This window comes from Castanea sativa, chromosome 2 (genome assembly GCF_040712315.1).
Source record: "Castanea sativa cultivar Marrone di Chiusa Pesio chromosome 2, ASM4071231v1".
NCBI classification, from domain to species: domain Eukaryota; kingdom Viridiplantae; phylum Streptophyta; class Magnoliopsida; order Fagales; family Fagaceae; genus Castanea; species Castanea sativa.
The window spans coordinates 50,522,962-50,542,491 of NC_134014.1; the positions used below are offsets into that span (position 1 = coordinate 50,522,962).

Sequence of the window (19,530 nt, forward strand, 5' to 3'; positions counted from 1 at the left end):
ATCATGACTTGTACACATTTGAATTAACTAAGACTGCGTTTGTTTTAGTGTAAATATTTTCTGAGTGTAAAATAATTTCAAGTGAAAATATTTTTGGGAAAGGAAAATATTTTCTAGTGTTTGGTTGCATTTTAAAAATTATATTAGAAAATAATTTCAAGTGTTTGGTAACATTTTGAAAATGCAAATTTTCTACTAGTTTCTCACATTTTCTCAGCTTCCAAACAAATTTTATAATAGAAAATTGCAATATATAAACTTTTAAACAAACAAAAATCAAAACAAAACCATTCTCAAAACAAAATCATTCGGCTAGACTGAGAGAGGGAGGAGGAAGAGAGAGTCATCACAAATTGAGGGAAAGGGAGAGGTAGATCGAGAAAGATAGAGATCGGTTATGGGCGATGAGACCGGTCCAGCGGTGGCAGGCTTTAGGCGGCACCGAGATTGAGATGAAAAGAGTTCAATCTAGAGGGTGGTGACGGCTCGATCTCGGCGATGTGATTTGGGGTGCGATCTCGGCGGGACAATCTTGCCAGTGCGATATCGACGGCGCGAGCTCTATGGTGCAATCTCGTGGCTCGATCTCACCGGCGCGAGCTTGACAGCGCGTCTGGGCTTGGGACGGTGGTCTGAGCTCGACGATGTGAGCTTGATCTCACTCTCTCTACTCTCTCTCTTCGTGCTCTTTCTCTCTTTGGGTGTCTGAGTTCAGAAATGATTTGAAGGTAAAATAGAAGTGTAAAGTATTTTCCGAGTCAAAGGACTTATTTTCAGGTCAAAACTCATGATTTTTTGTTTGACTTTATTTTACAGGCCTTACCAAACATGCTACTGGGTGTAAAATATTTTTCGAAATTCATTTACACCCAAAACAAACGCAGCCTAATAACTTGGTTAATTAAAATAATCCAAAGTTTATTAAGAATCTTGTAACTCAATTGGTTGGTACCTTTTAAAGTGTCTTTGACATCTAGATTCAAATTTCCTATATATTCTTATTCTATCTATCAATTACTAAAAAAAAAAAAAAAAAATTCTAAAGGTAAAAAAAGATTTCAATTCAACAACCCACATTAAACATGATATTTAAAGCATCAAATCTTTGTACACAATTCCACATATGATAGCATACAATAAATGCAATGCATGATTCACCCATGTGGATCTCAGTTAAACTAAACATGCGATGGCTTTATAAAAGGGGAGTTGAATCTAGAAGATCAAAAGAAAAAAGTAGAGGGCCCTCCACCTCCATTTTCTCTTGGCCAGCCCTGTCTGTTTTATAGACTGTTTCCGCACAAAAAGTCTTGTTAGAACTTGGAAGTTTGTAAAGCACGCGCACAAAGAAAATCTCAAAAAAACAAAACAAAATCCCCAAATGTAATAAATGCGGTCCACAATAGTCTTAGATATTATTATTGTGTGGACCATCCAGTGAGTGAGCACCTGCACCACCCCTAGTCTTTGGTCACACTCACACCAATCAATCAGACCAACAAACAAAACACATTCAACAACAACTTTTGCATTTTTTTTGGTTTTTCTTTCTAACCCCTAAATTACACTAAAGAAAAAAAAGAAGGTCCTCCCTTGCTTTAATTCTTTAGATTTGTTTTGCTGTACCTGGATTTCAAATACAAATACAAGTACAACACAGCGCAACACCTTCTCTTTCTTTTCTTTCTTTCTGAGAGTTATCTCATTTCTCAGCGAAGCCAGCTTGGCTACTTGAACATTAAATTCTTCGATAAATAAAAGCCCTAACCATGTAAGATCCTTTTGATTCAGTGCCTCTCCCAGAACATCAACAGGTACTTCTTCTTTGAATTTTTTGTTATCAATTTCTCATTTCTATGTTTCAGTTTCAGTATTAACGTAATTTTGTAATTTTACTTCCATTGCTTATTACCGGAAAAGGAAAATAGTTACTAAAATTTGACTTATCAGTCGTTGAAATTGGAATCTGTATTAGGACTGGGAATAGTTTTTTAATCTCTTTTAACTGTTTGATTCTTTTTACCGCAGGTTAATTTCGAATCTGCCGTAGGAATATGATATTTATATATATATAGCTATGGGCTCAAATTCCGTACGGATTTTTTTATAGTTGAAGAAATTTGATTTTTATAGTTTGTACTGTGTTGTATATCTAACTTGACGCGATAAGGCCGAGAGTCTTGTAGCTCAACTGACATCTATTGCCTGTTTCCAACGGAGGCCCTCTCCACTGTTGTAACTATCGAATTATTGAAAAAAAAGAATTTTACGCGTTAATATTCGCAAGTCTTAGTTTAGGATCGTTCAGGATTCTTAGGACCTATCTGTTCGTTTTGAAATGAGTGGATTAGATTTTACCACGGCAGTAACATTAGAGGAGTTGCTAAAACTGACTTAAGATTAACTACTATTTGGATTGTCTTGCCATCGGTTGTATTATCTGAAAGTTCGTTTATGTTATACAGTGTCTGCTTTTTAAATCTAACAGTTTGCTATTTGATGCTGGGATGTTCTGCAGTGATGGCTTGTAATCTTGTGTTTATCGATCATTATGGATCTCGTTTTCGTTTGTAGCTAGAATTGATGTTGTTGAAGATGGAGCTGTTTTTCGCCGTTTTGATATTGGCTTGCTTGCCGTCGCTTGTATTGTCTGATGCACAAGGTACAAGGCTGTGTCCGCATGATTCTTAATTCGTTCAGACAACATATAGCTATGCTAAGTATATTTATTGTTTTCAATTTCATTGGCAGTTTACATGTCATCACAGAAATAGCTCGGTTAAGTGAGTCCAGTACTGTAGAAAGATTGAATATCTGCAATTTCTTCTCTATTTCTGATTGTCTATGTTTTCCTGAAGTTTGCATTTTGGTACTGACATACTGACGTTGACATATTAGCTTTACCTGAGTGGTGAAATTTCCTGTGCTCTGTTTCAGGTGATGCCCTGAATGCATTGAAGATTTCATTGAAAGCTTCACCTAGTCAGCTCGTAAGCTGGAACCCAAATCAAGTTAACCCGTGCACTTGGGTCGATGTTAATTGTGACCCTAATAATAATGTTATTTCTTTGTAAGATACTATTTAATGTACTGTTTCCTTATCTTAATCATATCATGCTTGATCAAAATGTTTCCAACAAATCATTGATTTTGTGATTTGTGCAAGTTTCTATGCTTTACTCGCTTATCTTAATACCTTTTTGTCTGGTCTATGCTTACATTATTTTTTTCTTGCAGATCATTGTCATCGATGGGATTTAGTGGAACCTTGTCCCCACAATTAGGAAATATAAAGACCCTTGAAACTCTGTAAGTATCAAAAGAATTAGTTCAGCCAATGTCAATTTTAAAACAACTTATTGATTCTTTAGGCTGTGGTAGGCTTTAGTACTTTTTGTTAATTTTGTCTTTTCCTTCCAAAGGAGAATTGGGTTATTGTGGTAAAAAAGCATGGTTGTTAAAATCACTAGGATTGTATGATTCCACTTCACCAAAAAGACTAGGATTGTTCTAGAATCGTTGGGCCAGCGAGATTGGTTTGGGATCATTTAGGATCAGTAGGATTGTATGATCCTACAATCCTACACCGATCCTGACGTACATTGAATGTGTGGGTTTATTTTTTTATTATAAATTTATTCAGAAGACACTCATTAGTCTCATTGCTTCCATGTTTTCTTTTAATCAAAGCTCCCTCAAGTTGAAATGAAAACCAAAACCCTTAGGTAATATCTGCAATGCCCCTAACCCCTTTCCAAGATTGAAACTCATTAAAACATAACACTATTCTTCATTATCAGTTTCACAAACCAAAGCACATTTAATAATATAATAGACAAAGAGAGAGATCTGAGAAATGATACATTGAGCATAGAAAGTATTGGTGTATGGGTTTTAGAGAGAGAGAAAGGATGGCTTGAGAGAGAGGGAGAGTTTTGGGAAGATTTTTCTATACTCATTCAAATCTCCCCCAATTTCAGCCTGATTCCTGCCTTCCTCTATTATTAATATTTTTATTTCTTTGCCATTGGTTTGAATCTCAAATTTGTGTTCTGTACGTGTGACTGTACTGCTGTGTGAAAGAGGAAGTTCCTAGTAGTCACGATTTCCTCTGTTTGAAAGAGGAAGTTCCTATTCAACGGTTTTCTTGTTCCTTCTTAATAAATGTGTATATTTTGTCCTGATGATTTCCTCTGTCTGTGATATTTTCCCCCCTAAAGGACAACAAGGAACCGATTATTTCATGTAAATATGTTTATAAAGGCATAACATAATGAGAAAAGGATGTTTATTAGTTTATTTCTTTAACCAAACAATCATTGACCACTTTTTAGAGAAAATATGCAAAGGATACCTTACCAAACAATCATTGACTACTGTATGCGCCAATAAACCTTAAGTTGTGATGATATTATCTCCTGAGGAATTCAACAAGAGTATCCAAAAAGGCTTCAGTATGCTCTTATTTTTATTTATTATATAAAAAAAAACTTTCTTTTTTGGTAATTAAAAAAAAGGAATTTTTTAACCGTAATAAATTAGGAAAATGATTGAATAATGAATAACCTAATGTATTCTAGTTATTAGAGCTAAAGACAAAATGATTTTTTTTTTTGACATCAGGTGGATTTTGAACTGTGTTTCTATAAGCCAAAATTTTTTAATGAAACTTGATGGAGGTGAATATTCTGTTTTGTTTTGTTTTTTTTGTTTTTGTTTTTGTTTTTGTAGTGAATAAGTTTTTGTCTCTGTCATTCCATTGATTACTTGGTGTTTGTTTTAAATATATGATGATTACTTCTAAATCATATTTTAAGAAACAACAACAATCATTACACTCAGAGTGATGATTTCTGTTCCTGTTGTCCCAAAATAGAAGGGAGTTTTCAAACAAAATAAACATAACATCTTCCTAATATGCTCTTGGATGAGCCAGGAAAGGTGGTTCAAGTTTGAAAAGAGTTGGGTTCAACTTAAAGGGTAATATAGGAAGTTAAATGGATTAGTGCTTTCATTTTTAGAATCACAAATATTGTGACAGTCCAATACGGAAAAGCATTCCATCTATTTTGGGATGGAGGGGGGTATAATAAAGTTTCAATTCTTTATGATAGCATATGTGGAACTTGTGACCATGACATTATGATCTTTGTTGGTAACATTTTTTTAATGGTAATGTCCTTGAATTAGTGTCATGGCTGCTTAAATTATTACTTATTAGAGATTTAGTTAAAGATTTCTTGGTGATTTTTTTCTCCATATGTTGAAGTTTATGTAAGCAAGAAGTGCAAGTGTGACACTAATGTTTATCTGTTTCATTCATCATGCAGTAGTTTGCCAGGAAATGCCATAACTGGTGGGATACCCAAAGAATTTGGGAATTTGACAAATTTGACCACTTTGAATTTGTCAAATAATAATTTATCTGGTGAAATACCTACGTCCCTTGGTAATCTTACGAAGCTTCAGTTCCTGTAAGTAATTCTTTCTGCACTGTCTTCAGTTTCCAACATATTTAATGATGTTTGCATCTCCTGTGATCTCTTATCAACAGTGTGATCTTCTTGATTATGTAAGCAGGACTTTGAGTGGAAACAATCTCACTGGAACCATTCCTGAGTCACTTTCACGTATTCCAAGCTTAAGCAGTCTGTATGTGATATCTTGTATGATGCAAAGACGATTGAAATTTTTTACTTGTTTCAGTTAAAATTGAAATGATTTAAATAGTTACTGTGTTTTATGGAATTTAAGATCTCTGTGAAGTTGTGTACTTACACCTTTCTTCAGTATTTAATGGCATGGTTGAAACTCTGTTTGCAGAATGCTTGATTCAAACAATCTCAGTGGTCAGATTCCTCAGCATTTATTACAAGTTCAAAGCTACAAGTATGAACAACTAATTATTATGGATATATTAATGCTGGAACTGCAAAGAAATTTTTATTTTTATTTTGACTTATTTAATTTTGGAATCAATTGGATTTTTATTGGTCAATTGTATTTTATTCTAGGCCTTAGTATTTAATTAGGTTTATTAGTATTTTTATTTAAACCTAAGGTTATTTTAGTAATTTAATAATTGGGTTTTCCCAAGTCAAATTGAATTAGGGTTTCCTGTCTCTATTAGAATTAGGGTTAGAACTCTATATAAGCAAGTATTGTACTCTTATGAAGGGGGATTATTTTGATGAATTGAATTTTTAATTGAAATTGTTCCAATGGTCTGGTGGTGACTCTAGCCAATCCTAGGTGTTGACTCCAAGAGGTTTTTCCATTGCTTGGTATTGACTCCAAGCAAGCCTAAGTGCTAACTCCTAGATTCTCTATCCTTTATTATCCTGTCATTCAATTTTGTTTTTGCATTGTTTTGGCTTGTCCTATGTCAAATTTGGTGCAGGAAGTACAAAGAAATTATAGTTTAATTTGGTCTTATTTAATATTATAGTCAATTGTATTTTTATTGGTCAAAGGTATTTTATTTTATGCCCTACTATTTAATTAGGTTTAGTAGTATTTTTATTTCAAGTCAAGGTTATTTGTAATTCAATAATTTGGTTTTCCCAAGTGATTTAGAATTAGGGTCCCTATATCAGTTAGAATTAGGTTTAGTCCTCCTATGTAAGTAAAGTTTGTGCTCCTATGAAGGGGGATTATTTTGATGAATAAAATCACTATTTTCTCAATGGTCTAGTGCTGACTTTAGTCAACCTAAGGTGGCGACTCTTAGAGATTTTCCTTAGGTTTTACTTCACTTGGTGTTGACTCCAAGTAAGCCTAGGTGTTGACTCCTAGGTCATCTATCTTTATTTTACTTGTTCTTCAATTTTTTGTGCATTGTTTTATTGTCACATGTCATACATTATAAGATTTGGATCAATTTGCTTTCACATGTACAAGATTACATGATTAAATGTTATGGTAATGGTCTTGCGGCACCATGCTGAGCATGCTATTTGTACTGGTTTGGATTATGCCACCTATTTAACATTGTATTTGCTAGATTTCACCACCAACTTGAGTCATGTTTCCTGCTATGAATATGAGGGGATTGAAATCTGTGTTTCTCTCCCCCAAAGCACTGGACGGTTTATAATTTCAATCAAGCCCATACAGTGAATATGTGTATCTAATGAACCCAAGGACAGTTTCTTGCAAGATCTATTATAACTAGCTAGTAAGTTAGACCATACTCTTTAGCAATTTTCTGATTCTCGCCTACTTGGGCCCACCCTTTACTTTCCATTTGAAACCCCTTGATGGATGAGTGGTGGATAAATTTTCAAATAGACTCCTATTAGTTTTAGTTCCCATAATTTACTACCCTTAAAATGAACTTTATTGGCCTCATTTTCAATATTGAGATATACAATCCAAGGAAAATCATCCAATTTATTCACAGGTGTTAGTGTTAATTATGTATAAATCTTCTTGAGAGACTGTTATTGCCACGTGTGTGTGAGAGAGAGAGGGTCACCTTCCCATCCATTAAGAGATGATATGGTAAAAACATTTACACAATTAAGGAAATTTTATCTAGTTATCAATTTACAGACACAGAAGCTGAAGTTGCTTGTGCACTTCAGTTCCCTAGTTGTTTTTCCTGTTTATGCATAAATCTTCTTGAGAGATTGCTATTGACGTGTGTGTGTGTGTGTGTGAGAGAGAGAGAGAGAGAGAGAGAGAGAGAGTCTTTTATCTTGCCATTGGTTTTTAAGGGATGAAATGGTGAAAAAATATGCACAACTAATTATTTTTTTCCCATAAGTAGATGGGAATTTCATCTATTTATCAATTTAAGGACAAGAAGCTGAAGGTGCTTGTGGGCTTGGTTTCTCTGGTTGTTTTGCCTCTTTATGTGTGTGTGATTGATATGCATAGTATCAGATAATAAATTTGTTCATATGCTATAAATTAGATGTTTAGTATTATTATTCCACTAATTTTTGCTATACACCTGGCTCTGCTTCTGTTGATCGCTGCAGCTTTACAGGAAACCACTTGAATTGTAGCATTAATTCCTCTCCTTTTTGTGCAAGTGAAAGTGGAGATTCAGGTTATTGGATTTGATTTACAATATGGACAAAGTTTTCTGGAGTGCAATGGTGCAATTAATTCTTTCTTTGACTAGCTTCATGCCAATATTTTCTTTCTCTTGACAGGTGGTTCAAATGCGTCAAAAATTGGAGTTATACTTGGAATTGTTGGAGGATGCATTGCTATTCTTCTTCTTGTTGCTTTGTTGTTAGTTCTGTGTAGAAGTAGAAACCGTGGCTACAAACGTGAAGTTTTTGTAGATGTTGCAGGTTCGTTTTCCTTTTTAATTGTTTAGCCAATTAAAATTGCCTGCTCCAATAGGGGAAAAAAGTTTAAATGGGTTTTACTGGCTGAAAACATTTGGTGCTCCTATTTTCCTCTTCTTTTTAACATCAAATTTTGCTATTTCTCCTATATCTCCCCAGTGTGCACGCGGTTAATTTACATTGTCAATTTTAAGTTTTTAACTGTTTTCGTGTTGGGTTATGGTTATACGATTAAGTTGAGCTCTTTTCACATGATACCTCCAACGTAAAAACATTATGTTTAGAATTATTTCTAAATTTCAACAAATTAGCACTGAATTCAACTCACTTGAACTAGCCTAGTTCAATTAAGTTGACACTGTTTTGAATTGTGCTTTAATTGGGTTAAGTTTTAGAAAAGTTGATTGAAAGGTCAAAAAGAAATATTATGACAACAGACTTATGGGTATCTGTTGACTATTTGATTTTTCATTGTGAAATATCTTGTTATGAGTGTTGAAATTCATAATGTTGCAAAGCATATTTCTGCATCTTTTTGCACAATATTCTCGTGAAAAGTGCCAAGGCTTTGTTCTTGTATTCTCATGATAAGTGCTGTTATACAGGGCTAGGTATAACACATCCTTTAGTTTTACCTATTTTATGGTTATTTGGGGTGTAAATGCAGCCTGTTTCTGTCATACCATAAAACAAGACCTCCTAAGCATAATATTTGAACAAGTAACTAGCTTTGGATTTAGCTACCCTGTTGTGATCCTTTTTGAAATCCATTACCAAAAAGTATATAGTCTGTTTTGCATGTTGTAAGTTCAATTGAGTTGTTACTATGCATATAAATATATCAAATGATGATCTTAATCTTATTCAAGTTCTATGATTTAGCTGGATTTGGTAAGGCATCTTGATCTTATTATTTAAATCTATTTGATTTCACATTATTCGATCAAACTTCTCTGCCTAGAAAGATGATAATATTTCCAGATAAGATGGTCCAATACTCTGAACTCTATATATATATTCCATTTCCTTGGTTGTTTCAGAAGAGCAAGACCAAGCCAACATGCACATACAAATTTGGTCTTTTGCACACCAGGATTTGAGAATTAATAATTCTTGTGGCGTGCTAGTTGTGGCTAGAGAGAGAGGACTTGGGCGTATTTGGGGTTAGGGTTTTGTGATAGAGCTCTTTGGGTGTAATCTCCCAATTTTCTTAGTGAAACTCTCTTGATGCCATTTGCGGATATAGGCTTTAGGCCAAAATAAGTAAATCTTTGTGTTCCCAATGTGATTGTTTATTTTATTTTTCTGTATCTATTTTGCATAAACCTACTATTATTGGATAAACTAACAACAAATTAGCATTGACGCTACCTCTATCTCAAAAACATATAATTTATGTGCTAAATTTTCAGATTTTATCCAATTACAATTTGCAATCTATTGTGTAAACCATTTTATTTGAACTGAGTAGACTTCAGATTCAAAAATATTCTGAGCAGTTTGGATTCCTTTGGATTTTTATCCAGCCTGAGTGGTTTAACCTTTTTTTTTTTCCTGATAAATTCATATTTGTTTTATACAAATCCATGAACTAATGAAAAGCTTATTAAACGTGCACACAAAATGTGATAGAAGTTATAGAAAAAGGTGATGTGGAAATTGGAAAATGGAATATTTATCATATACTTGTTTTCCTTATTTTTTGGACCTGGGGGGGGGGGGGGGGGGGTGTGGTGTGGGTGTGGATGAATTTTACTTCTTACCTGATTGGGTTCTGTATTGACTGCTCAAATTTTAAGGAAAAATAATTGTTAGGTTTTTACTTTTTAAATTTTTATTGGCTCATTCCATGACATTTGCTTGTAATAAATTTCAAGCTTATTGGTGTAATTTATTCATTCTAAAAGTGAGTTGAGTCTGGGTTAGACATTGTTCAAATACGACAAAGTTTTGACATCCTGGAGATGAAAAGTTATGATCTTTTGTCCTTGTCTTTTGTTCAAAAATGAATTTATGAGTGAATCTTTTTTCATTAGAAAGCAGATATTCAGGGCTTTAAAACAGACAAATATAACCTGATTTGGATTTGAAATGAGTGGGTTATGGCCAATTGAAGTTGACACAGAATTGCCCAATCTGATCAGGTTTCGTTGTTTTATTTTAAACCCTACATAAGTCTATTATATAAAGCTTCATAAACACGACTTTTGTGAGGCTTCGTGAGGCAGAAACCCTATGATAAACATAGAGAAAACAGAAGCATCTATCCTGGTGAACCCGCAAGTACAGAAAGTGATATTCCTTTGGGTGCATATCAGTCAATGTGATCAAAGCCTGAAACCGCATAACTAATCAACCCAGTTTGGCACTACGATATCTAAATATTCAAGAAGGGTCCTTGGTGTCGATCAGAGGGTCTGACCGTGATCATGGACGTGGTTCAGGAAAGGTGTTTATGATAGAAGAGTACGAAGGTGTTGGAGATGATTGTGAGGTTATGTTAGTAAATAATCTACCAATTAGAGTCGAGGTTCAAGATTTTGAATCATATTGTAAAAACTTCAATTCTATTAGTGAATTTCTTTTGGGATAAGGGTAACTCTGAAGTGGTTTTCCCTTTGGTGCATCTCCATTGGTTTTCCACTTCATCATAATATGGCTGTCTCTTGTTTATTGTTTTGCTCATCTTTTCTTACAAATTTGGTGACTTGCTGGCTCTGTTGAGTAAATTGATATAACTGTGTAATCACATAGCTGAATAATTGTTAATTAATCTATTAATCCACTGCATAATTGGTTTGGGGTCAAAACTAGTGTTTTCAATAACTTATGTTTCTTGTGTAAAATCGAAAGCAATTGATAATAAAGTAGGGCTACAATATATTATTGAAATCGAATCATTTTGAATCAGGTAGTTAATGACTCCCTTAGATTCTTGCGTCATTGAATTCTTTCTCCTTTGTGGTTTTTTTTTTTTTGGGGGGGGGGGGGGGGGTTAAGTTTCCATAGTGTTTCTCTTCATTTTGTTAATTTGTTTTATTCTGTCACATTCAATAATCCTTGGGTACTTTGTCATAGGGATATAATTGGTAGTTGATGTTAACTTAAACTCAAGAATCTTCTTTTGAAACCTTTCCTTTGTTAATTTTAATTTGTGTGCTCAGGTGAAGTTGACCGGAGAATTGCATTTGGTCAATTGAAAAGATTTTTATGGAGGGAACTACAGTTAGCTACAGACAACTTCAGTGAGAAAAATGTTCTAGGACAGGGAGGTTTTGGGAAAGTTTACAAGGGGGTGTTACCTGATAACACAAAAATTGCTGTGAAACGGTTAACTGACTATGAAAGTCCTGGAGGAGATGCAGCTTTCCAGCGTGAAGTTGAGATGATAAGTGTAGCTGTTCACAGGAATCTTTTACGGCTAATTGGGTTTTGCACAACTCCAACAGAACGCCTTTTAGTCTATCCCTTCATGCAGAATTTAAGTGTTGCTTATTGCCTACGAGGTATCTGTTCTTTTAGTTGTTTATGTGCATAGGATCTGCTATTAGTTAAACTACACGGAGACTTTCTCCCTCTCTCTCTCTTTCACACACACACACACACAGTCAGTCAGGTTGAATAAATGTAGTATTTGGTTTTTGTGTGTGCATCTGCAATAGTTGAGCTATATCCCCAGTGGGTTTTGTCATGCTTGGCTGGCCGGCCACCACATGCAGCCTTTACCTGGCTGGCAGTGAAGTAGAGCTGGCTAGTGGTGAATAGTGGGTTTTTACATATTCCCCAATCCCTTTGCTGCTGTGGGGTTAAATTGTTCTTCTGTGGATTTTCCATCTCATTCTGGATTGGATCAGAATGGATTATCCCGTCTGATGCTCAACACCAAATACCAGTTTGGGATCTGGTGATATATCAAGCCTGCAAAAATTGGCCTTGGATTATTTACAAGGGGTGTTCTTGACCCATTTTGAACATTTACAATTATATGTAACTTGCTACACCATATCTAAATTGTGTTCTCGTTTCCCTTGGTGCATTCACATGCTAGTAAGACAATATGCATATGTACTTATCACAGGTCAAATCATTGAGGCTGTTTAAATGCCTGCAGTTGAAGTACAAGTCTTTCAAAAGAGAGAATCATCAATTTTCTTTGTTGATGAAAATATTTTCTCCGCCATGTTTGTGGTTATGAAAAGCAGTTTAAGTTGATGTTTAATTTCTTCTTACACTCTGTCTGGTAGAGAAGATTTTAGGGGGAAAAAGAAAATGAAGGAAGAAAAAAAGGGATGAGATTGAAGTTTATTACCATTTGATAGAGAAGATGGTTTGTTTGTCAACTTTGGCCCACACTTTTGATTCTTTCCATTCTAGCCCTTATCTTTCCAATATCCATCATTAGAGTTACAATTTTGCCCCTTATCCATCCAATTTTCAATGTCACTTAATCTTTTATCAAATATGAATAACCAAATTTCACATAATTTTCATATATAAAAATATTAAGTAGAGTTTTAAAAAAGAATGATGATAATACATTATACAATAAACCATAATAATCCTATGATGAATTTGCATCATGTTCTCAAAAATTCTATTTGATGCAATATGCTAATACATGATTCCTATTATTATACTAATAAAAATTCATGTACTATGAAAAGTAATGATTATAATTTTTCATTTAATAATCATGGTATAATAATAAATTAGTCCAAAGTAATTTGTTTTCTCCCATTTTACTTCTCAACCATAAAAAGGAAATACATCAATTTTCCATCTCTCCTATGAAACACATGACAGAAATTGGGATTTTTTTTTCTATCCTTTCACTTTTTAGTTTTTATCCAAGAGCCTTAGTGTCATTTGTGTTCATTTCCACGTACATGAAGTAGTTTTTTTCAATAAATTCCTTATTTACTTATAAATAAGAGCCTTAGTGGTGATTATTCTGCTTGGAGTTATACCCTAAAATTATGGTGTGAAAGCCTTTAAACGCAGAGAAAAATAGGTTAAATACTATTTACACCCTTTAAATTTGAGGTTGTTTCTAAATTGGTTTCTTAATTATAAAAACTTCCGATTTAGACCATTAAGTATTACAATGGTATCAACATCTGTTAGAATGTTGCCATTAACTTACACAAAAACGACGTTTTGGACCAAAAAAAGAAAAAAAAAAAAAAAGAAAAAAAAGAAGAAGAAGAAGAAAAACAACATTGCTTCTAGGCAGGTTAATAGTGAAAGTGTGACGGACCAAAACGGAAGGGGTGTTTGACAATGTTGTAATAGTCAAGGGTGTAACTTACAAACTTTGAGTGTTGAGGCACCAATTTAGAAGTGAACCCAAAGTTTGTGGGTGTAAAGTGCATGTTAGCCATAAAAATATGTGTAGACCACACATGACCTGTTTAACAACAATTGGCCATGGAAGTTGCAGCTTTTTCATATTAGATTTTGGGGAATAGAAATGGGAAAACTTAGGGTTCTCTGTCATTAGCATTGTCATCAAACTCTGAGTACCAACCAAATTTCTTTGGCTTATGTGTTACTTTGTATCCTGAAAAGCAAAAAGTATCATTGTATGTCAATAAGACAAGTCCTCAGTCATTAATTATTTGTGTCATTGTGTTTCATTGACTGATAGGATTTTACATCACTTTTTATGTAGCATATTGGACCATTCCTGATATGAATCTTAGTCTACTACCAATTTGTAGCAGTTTTTCTGACAATATAATACTGGCTTTGAGCACTAATGCAGATCTTAAAGCTGGGGTGCCTGTTTTAGATTGGCCTACTAGAAAACGAGTGGCTTTAGGCACAGCTCGTGGCCTAGAGTACCTTCATGAACATTGCAATCCTAAAATTATTCATCGGGATGTTAAGGCTGCAAATGTGTTACTTGATGAAGATTTTGAAGCGGTTGTTGGTGATTTTGGCCTGGCAAAACTGGTTGATGTTAGAAAGACTAATGTAACAACTCAAGTTCGTGGGACAATGGGCCACATAGCACCTGAATACTTGTCCACTGGGAAGTCATCAGAAAGGACTGATGTTTTTGGTTATGGAATCATGCTTTTAGAAATAGTAACAGGTCAACGGGCAATTGACTTTTCGCGCTTGGAAGAAGAAGATGATGTTTTATTGCTTGACCATGTAAGATAACCTTGTTATGAAAGTGCCTTGGTTTTTCAGTGCATCTCTCTCTCTCTCTCTCTCTCTCCAGTGTCATGATTTTATGTATGGGTAATATGTTAAGTGTTTTAACTATATGACAAGTATTACTTGGAGTACAATTTCTATTATAAGCATGCTATGTACTTCATACTCTACATACAGATGGAGCAAACACATCAATACGATTTGTCTTAAGTGATGTCAAAGAGACCCACAGAAAACATATAATTTGTAGCCTCATTGCCAATAAGGATGCTACATTTTATATTTTTCAGTACATATACTTTCGTGCATCAACAATTAATTTGCACATACAAATGTCTCATTCACTTCATGGCAAATGTACTTTGCCAATAAGATAGTGTTTCCTTGCATGTTATATAATTAAAAGAAAATTTTTAGATGAAATGCTTCCCTTTTGTTTTACTGCCATTTGGAGTTTTTAGTTGTATTGAGGGAATTGCATGCTTGTTCAAGCTGGGGGTTCATTTGCTTTTAGGCAAACGATGATTACTACATCCAAGTATTACCACTTTTGATAAGCTCGAGAAGACTGGCATGTAATTCTGGAAGAACAAAAATTTGTGGTGATTCCATGTCATGCAATAATATTGTGTACAAAGTGATTTGGAAGTCTCTTATAAATGATCCTTTTTGTGTATGTTTATTTTTTCCTAGTGTTCACCCTATTTGAAGTTTCTGAGTTCTGTACTTTTTTTTAACCTTAAACTTGGTAATTAATAAACTCTGTATTTATTTTGTTATGAAGGTCAAGAAACTGGAAAGGGAGAAGAGACTAGAAGATATTGTAGATCAAAACCTAAATAAAAAGTACGACATTCAAGAGGTAGAAATGATGATCCAGGTTGCATTGCTTTGTACCCAGTTGTCACCAGAGGATCGCCCAGCAATGTCAGAGGTTGTACGGATGCTGGAGGGTGAGGGGCTGGCTGAGAGGTGGGAAGAGTGGCAGCATATTGAGGTTACTCGCAGGCAAGAGTATGAGAGACTGCAGAGAAGATTTGACTGGGGAGAAGACTCAGTTTATAACCAAGATGCTATTGAATTGTCTGGTGGAAGATGAGGTAACAGATAAGCTACTTGTTCCCTCATTAGATGATGGGCCTGTATTATCTTCCTTTTTGGTAGAATAGCTTAATGATTTCTCTGCTGATGCTTGTTTGTATACCCAATTGAAAGAAACATGGCCTTGATACTTAAATATTCTATGTATTTCTGGTTCAAGCTCTTCTATGTGATTGTACTTTTCTTCTGTGTTCATGTGGGTATGTGATCACTCTTTAGAAACAAGAAAAAGCAAACCACCCCCCCCCCCCCTCCCCCCCACATACACATGTTGTTCACATATAAATATAGTGAATTCCTCTAATTTCATCATGCATACTCAAGGCACTTCATCTCCCCCTTTCTCTATATATACTTACATACGAATGTACATACATATGTGTAAGTTCTCTGACTATTTTGTTTTGCACTTGGAATTGAATCTTACAATGTCTTTTCCAGTTCATCAGTCTTAGCATTAGTTTGATTGGAATTAAAAGATATGAAAGGATAAAATTATGACATGAAATATACACGTATTTAGGTACATACATTGTTCCAACTTTAAAAGTTTAGTCATAATACACATATTTCTTATGGATGAACCACAAGCTTCTGTAAATGTCTTCCATGTTAAAAAAGAAAAAGAACAGAGCTTCAGTCCATGCTGATTGTCAAAATCAGTTAAAATACGACTTTCTTGTTTAAACATTAAAAGTGGAAATGGCGTGAACTGTGCTTCAGTCCATGCTTCAATCTTTTCCTTCACCTGCCACTGTTTCACTGTCAGCTTGGTCCTCGTTTGTCTCACTCTCAGTGCTTGGTTTTTGCTCGGCTAGAAGGTACTGTGGTGTCTTCTCCACATCTCTATGCTCCACCTCTTCAAGGTTGATGGTGCACTTGATACAGTCAATGCCTGCCATTGCTAGAGCTTCAATTGACATGGCTTCACCAGAAAAACCAATTTTTATTTGTGTGTTTGTTTTAAAATGAGAAGTCTATGGGAATTGATTTAAAAGAAAAATTTGCATTGGTATTTATATGTGATCTGTGTCTTCCTCTTGAAGGTTGAGGAGGTCTCAGGTGTTCAACTGTAATATACCAAACATCTATGGAAACACAGGTCACAGGTGTTACATGTACAGAGTTTGTATTGCTATTTCCGTGACCTCAACGGCTTCGCGTAAGTCTCTCATTATGAAATCTTGAACTTTTTATACCTAAATTTGTTGATTATGATGGTGTATGATATTCAGTGGATGTCTACCTAAGTATTGTAATTGCGAATATACATATAATTAGTTTCAGTAGTTCTATGAATGCACTTTTTCTTCATAAATTTGGTAGACCTATATACATATGAATACATGTGATATATAGTTAGTGGGTTTTAATTGGTTGGTGCAGATGCATTGCAATAAAAAGGAACTGGTTTATCAAATGTCATGGGCACCAAGCAACCGCAACTGCAACTGCAACTGCTAACTCTCACACCAACACCCTCATTAAAAAAAAAAAAAAAAAAAAAAAAAAAAGAAGATAAAAAAAAAGATAAATTCCAAAGGACTCCCTATTTGAAATTTGAAGGAAAATAAATCTTATTTAAAACAATCTGACAATATGTCTGGAAAATATGGTGGCTTGATATAGTATTGGACTATTGATATCTTTTCGCTTTTACATAAAGTTTTTAGGCTTTTATTTACAGATGCATAGGTCATATCTGCAAGTAAAGGGATGGATCTTTTTCCCATCTAAACCAGAGGTCCAGAGCTAAAGGTTAAATATGATTATATATGGAAATCATATAGAAAATTGGACAATTTCCCTTGATATGGTTGTGTTTAGCTTCCAGTGAATTGCAGGACTAAAGAATTATGCCTTATAAATTCTGAGAAGACTTTTTATTGTTTTCCTTTTATTCTAAAATTTTCTGTTGAAAAGCAATCTTGAAGAAGGTGGGAATGGAAAGTAAACTTAATTTCTTTGTTGAAGCAAGACGTTATTTGTGGAGAACATTGAAAAGCAATTCTTTTTGATACATTTTTTATTTTCATTTTTTTTAAGTGTTTGTTTCTGCTCTTAAATGCCTGATCATCACCATATGGAAAAGATCAAAATGGCTGCCTTTTGTTTTAAGCTTTGAGATATATAAAACGATTTTCTCTATCTTAATTATTGTTATCCTTGTTAAGACAAATTTATCCAATCCAATATACACAATCTGTAGTATCAGTACAATCCTAGCTGCATCAATGGTAATATCACCTTTTGTAGTCCTGGATAGAATATCAACTGATTAAGCTTGTAATGTCATAATCTATATTTGTTTTTTGAAATGGAGAAAATTAAATTTATTGTCAAGATTTATTTTTCAAGAATGTAATTGTGTATAAATTATCCCATCGTTTAAAATTAGTAATCACTCCTAATTGGTAGAATAAAATTTCAAACTATATAGCATCGTGTATATAACCTCAAGTCCCTAACGACTACATCTTGGTATTTAAAATGGACAATGTCCAGTTCATTCGAATGGGGAGAATCATGTTCTCTTAAATAGTATAAATTTCTAACTTCTATCGTAAAAAAAGAGTGTAAATTGGGCATTGTGCCGAGAACGAATCACTTTCTCGTTGGGTATTACCGTATTAGTAAGATTGGGTTGTGCCTACTGCCTAGTTCTGGGCTAAGTGCTTGTTTGTTTCAATGTTTTCAACTCAAAAATCACGTTTTGAAAAAGCAAACCCAAAAAGTCTGTTTGGTTAGTTATAAAACGTAACTTTCTGAAAAAAGTTGCGTTTTGGATTTGTGAAGAGAACGTGCAGCGCGTTAAAGGAGCTTTGAGGTGCATTTTGGTAAAAGTTTGTGCGCGTTTTCATATATCCGTTGAACGATCTTGGGCAATGACCAAATTACCCTTCAATAAATCAGAAGAGATCAAGCAGTAATTGTCCACCCATTGGACTTGCTTTTTGGACATGAAGTTCTTTAAAAATAAGAAGGTTAGTGTGAGTTTGGGTTAGAATAAAAAATGAAAATTATTTCACTATTCAACTTATTTTTACTATTATTCATGAACCCCACTGCATTTTTTGGCACTATTCATGGGTGTCACTGTAATATTTCAACTGACTTTTACTTTTATCTACAGTATTTTCAGTAATAATTTTTCAGTTTCAGCAAAATAAGCGATATCTAAATATACTCTAAAGCCATAGACATGAGTTCAAAGGGTTTGGCTAGTGGCTAGTTCCTATGTGAACAAGATGCAATTTGAGCATGAAATACCGTTGTTCAAGGGTTGTATTTTTTTAGATAAAGTGTGTTTTACACGAGCTACGTGTTATAACTTGAAAACATTACGTTTTCAGTTATAAATAAAATATAGTATGTATAACACATGGTATATAATATGATTTTTCTATTGTTCAGAACTAATATCTAGTTTACATTTTGTGTACAATTTAAATGAATAGATACATCATACATCTCATTAGACATGTATTTGTACATGCGTGGGTTGCGTTCTCACTTTTCATTTGCAAATTGTTTAGACTACAAAAAGCATCCTCTATTATAATTCCTCCAAAATTATCATAGTATATCATTTATAAAATCTCCATATACAAACTAGCTAGCTAATACATTTCTCGTTTTAGAGTGTAGCACACTCTCATTCACTGCAACAACCGCTTTAACCCATTCGAGCATTCTGGCTTTCATCCATTCTCTATTGCCATTGCCCACTAATACATGATCACCACCCATTTTCTCAACCTCATTGCCAAAATTTTGCATATCTAGCAGATATTGTGGTGGTTGTTCTAGGCCATCCTTCTCCAACTCTTCAAGCTTGATGCTGCATTCTGTGTAGTCTATGCCTGCCATTGCCAGAGCTTCGATAGACATTTCTTTTTCTCTAATATTTATGTATCTGCTAGAGTTTGTTTATAAAAGAGAACTCACTACTGATTAGTGA

General features: G+C 34.2%; 1 protein-coding gene across 7 annotated transcripts; it reads left to right on the forward strand.

Moving 5' to 3' along the window:
- Positions 1-1,492: 1,492 nt before the first annotated feature.
- On the forward strand, positions 1,493-17,104 carry LOC142625833 (putative LRR receptor-like serine/threonine-protein kinase At5g10290). Of its 7 annotated transcripts, XR_012842411.1 has the most exons (14): positions 1,534-1,814; positions 2,519-2,662; positions 2,938-3,070; positions 3,238-3,309; positions 5,331-5,474; positions 5,581-5,652; positions 5,824-5,889; positions 7,986-8,056; positions 8,163-8,306; positions 11,468-11,809; positions 14,068-14,462; positions 15,253-15,568; positions 16,616-16,731; positions 16,956-17,104. XR_012842411.1 is itself a non-coding variant. In XM_075799563.1 (13 exons), exons 2-12 carry the CDS (start codon positions 2,584-2,586, stop codon positions 15,565-15,567), a joined length of 1,833 nt encoding a protein of 610 aa, XP_075655678.1. In that variant the 5' UTR covers positions 1,493-1,814; positions 2,519-2,583; the 3' UTR covers position 15,568; positions 16,616-16,887. The 7 variants fall into 7 exon arrangements, 6 of the variants coding, with proteins under 6 accessions (XP_075655678.1, XP_075655677.1, XP_075655673.1 ...); XM_075799563.1 differs by lacking the exon at positions 16,956-17,104 and having other exon boundaries at positions 1,493-1,814; positions 16,616-16,887; XM_075799558.1 differs by lacking the exon at positions 16,956-17,104 and having other exon boundaries at positions 16,388-16,887.
- The last annotated feature ends 2,426 nt before the right edge of the window (positions 17,105-19,530 follow it).

What these genes read in the sequence shown, in the direction of transcription:
- LOC142625833 (XM_075799563.1), top strand. Translation starts at nt 2,584, where the DNA reads ATGTTGTTGAAGATGGAGCTGTTTTTCGCCGTTTTGATATTGGCTTGC. An exon ending in AATAATAATGTTATTTCTTT is followed by an intron (nt 3,071 to 3,237) that starts GTAAGATACTAT and finishes TTTTTCTTGCAG; the next exon opens with ATCATTGTCATCGATGGGAT. An exon ending in CTTACGAAGCTTCAGTTCCT is followed by an intron (nt 5,475 to 5,580) that starts GTAAGTAATTCT and finishes TTATGTAAGCAG; the next exon opens with GACTTTGAGTGGAAACAATC.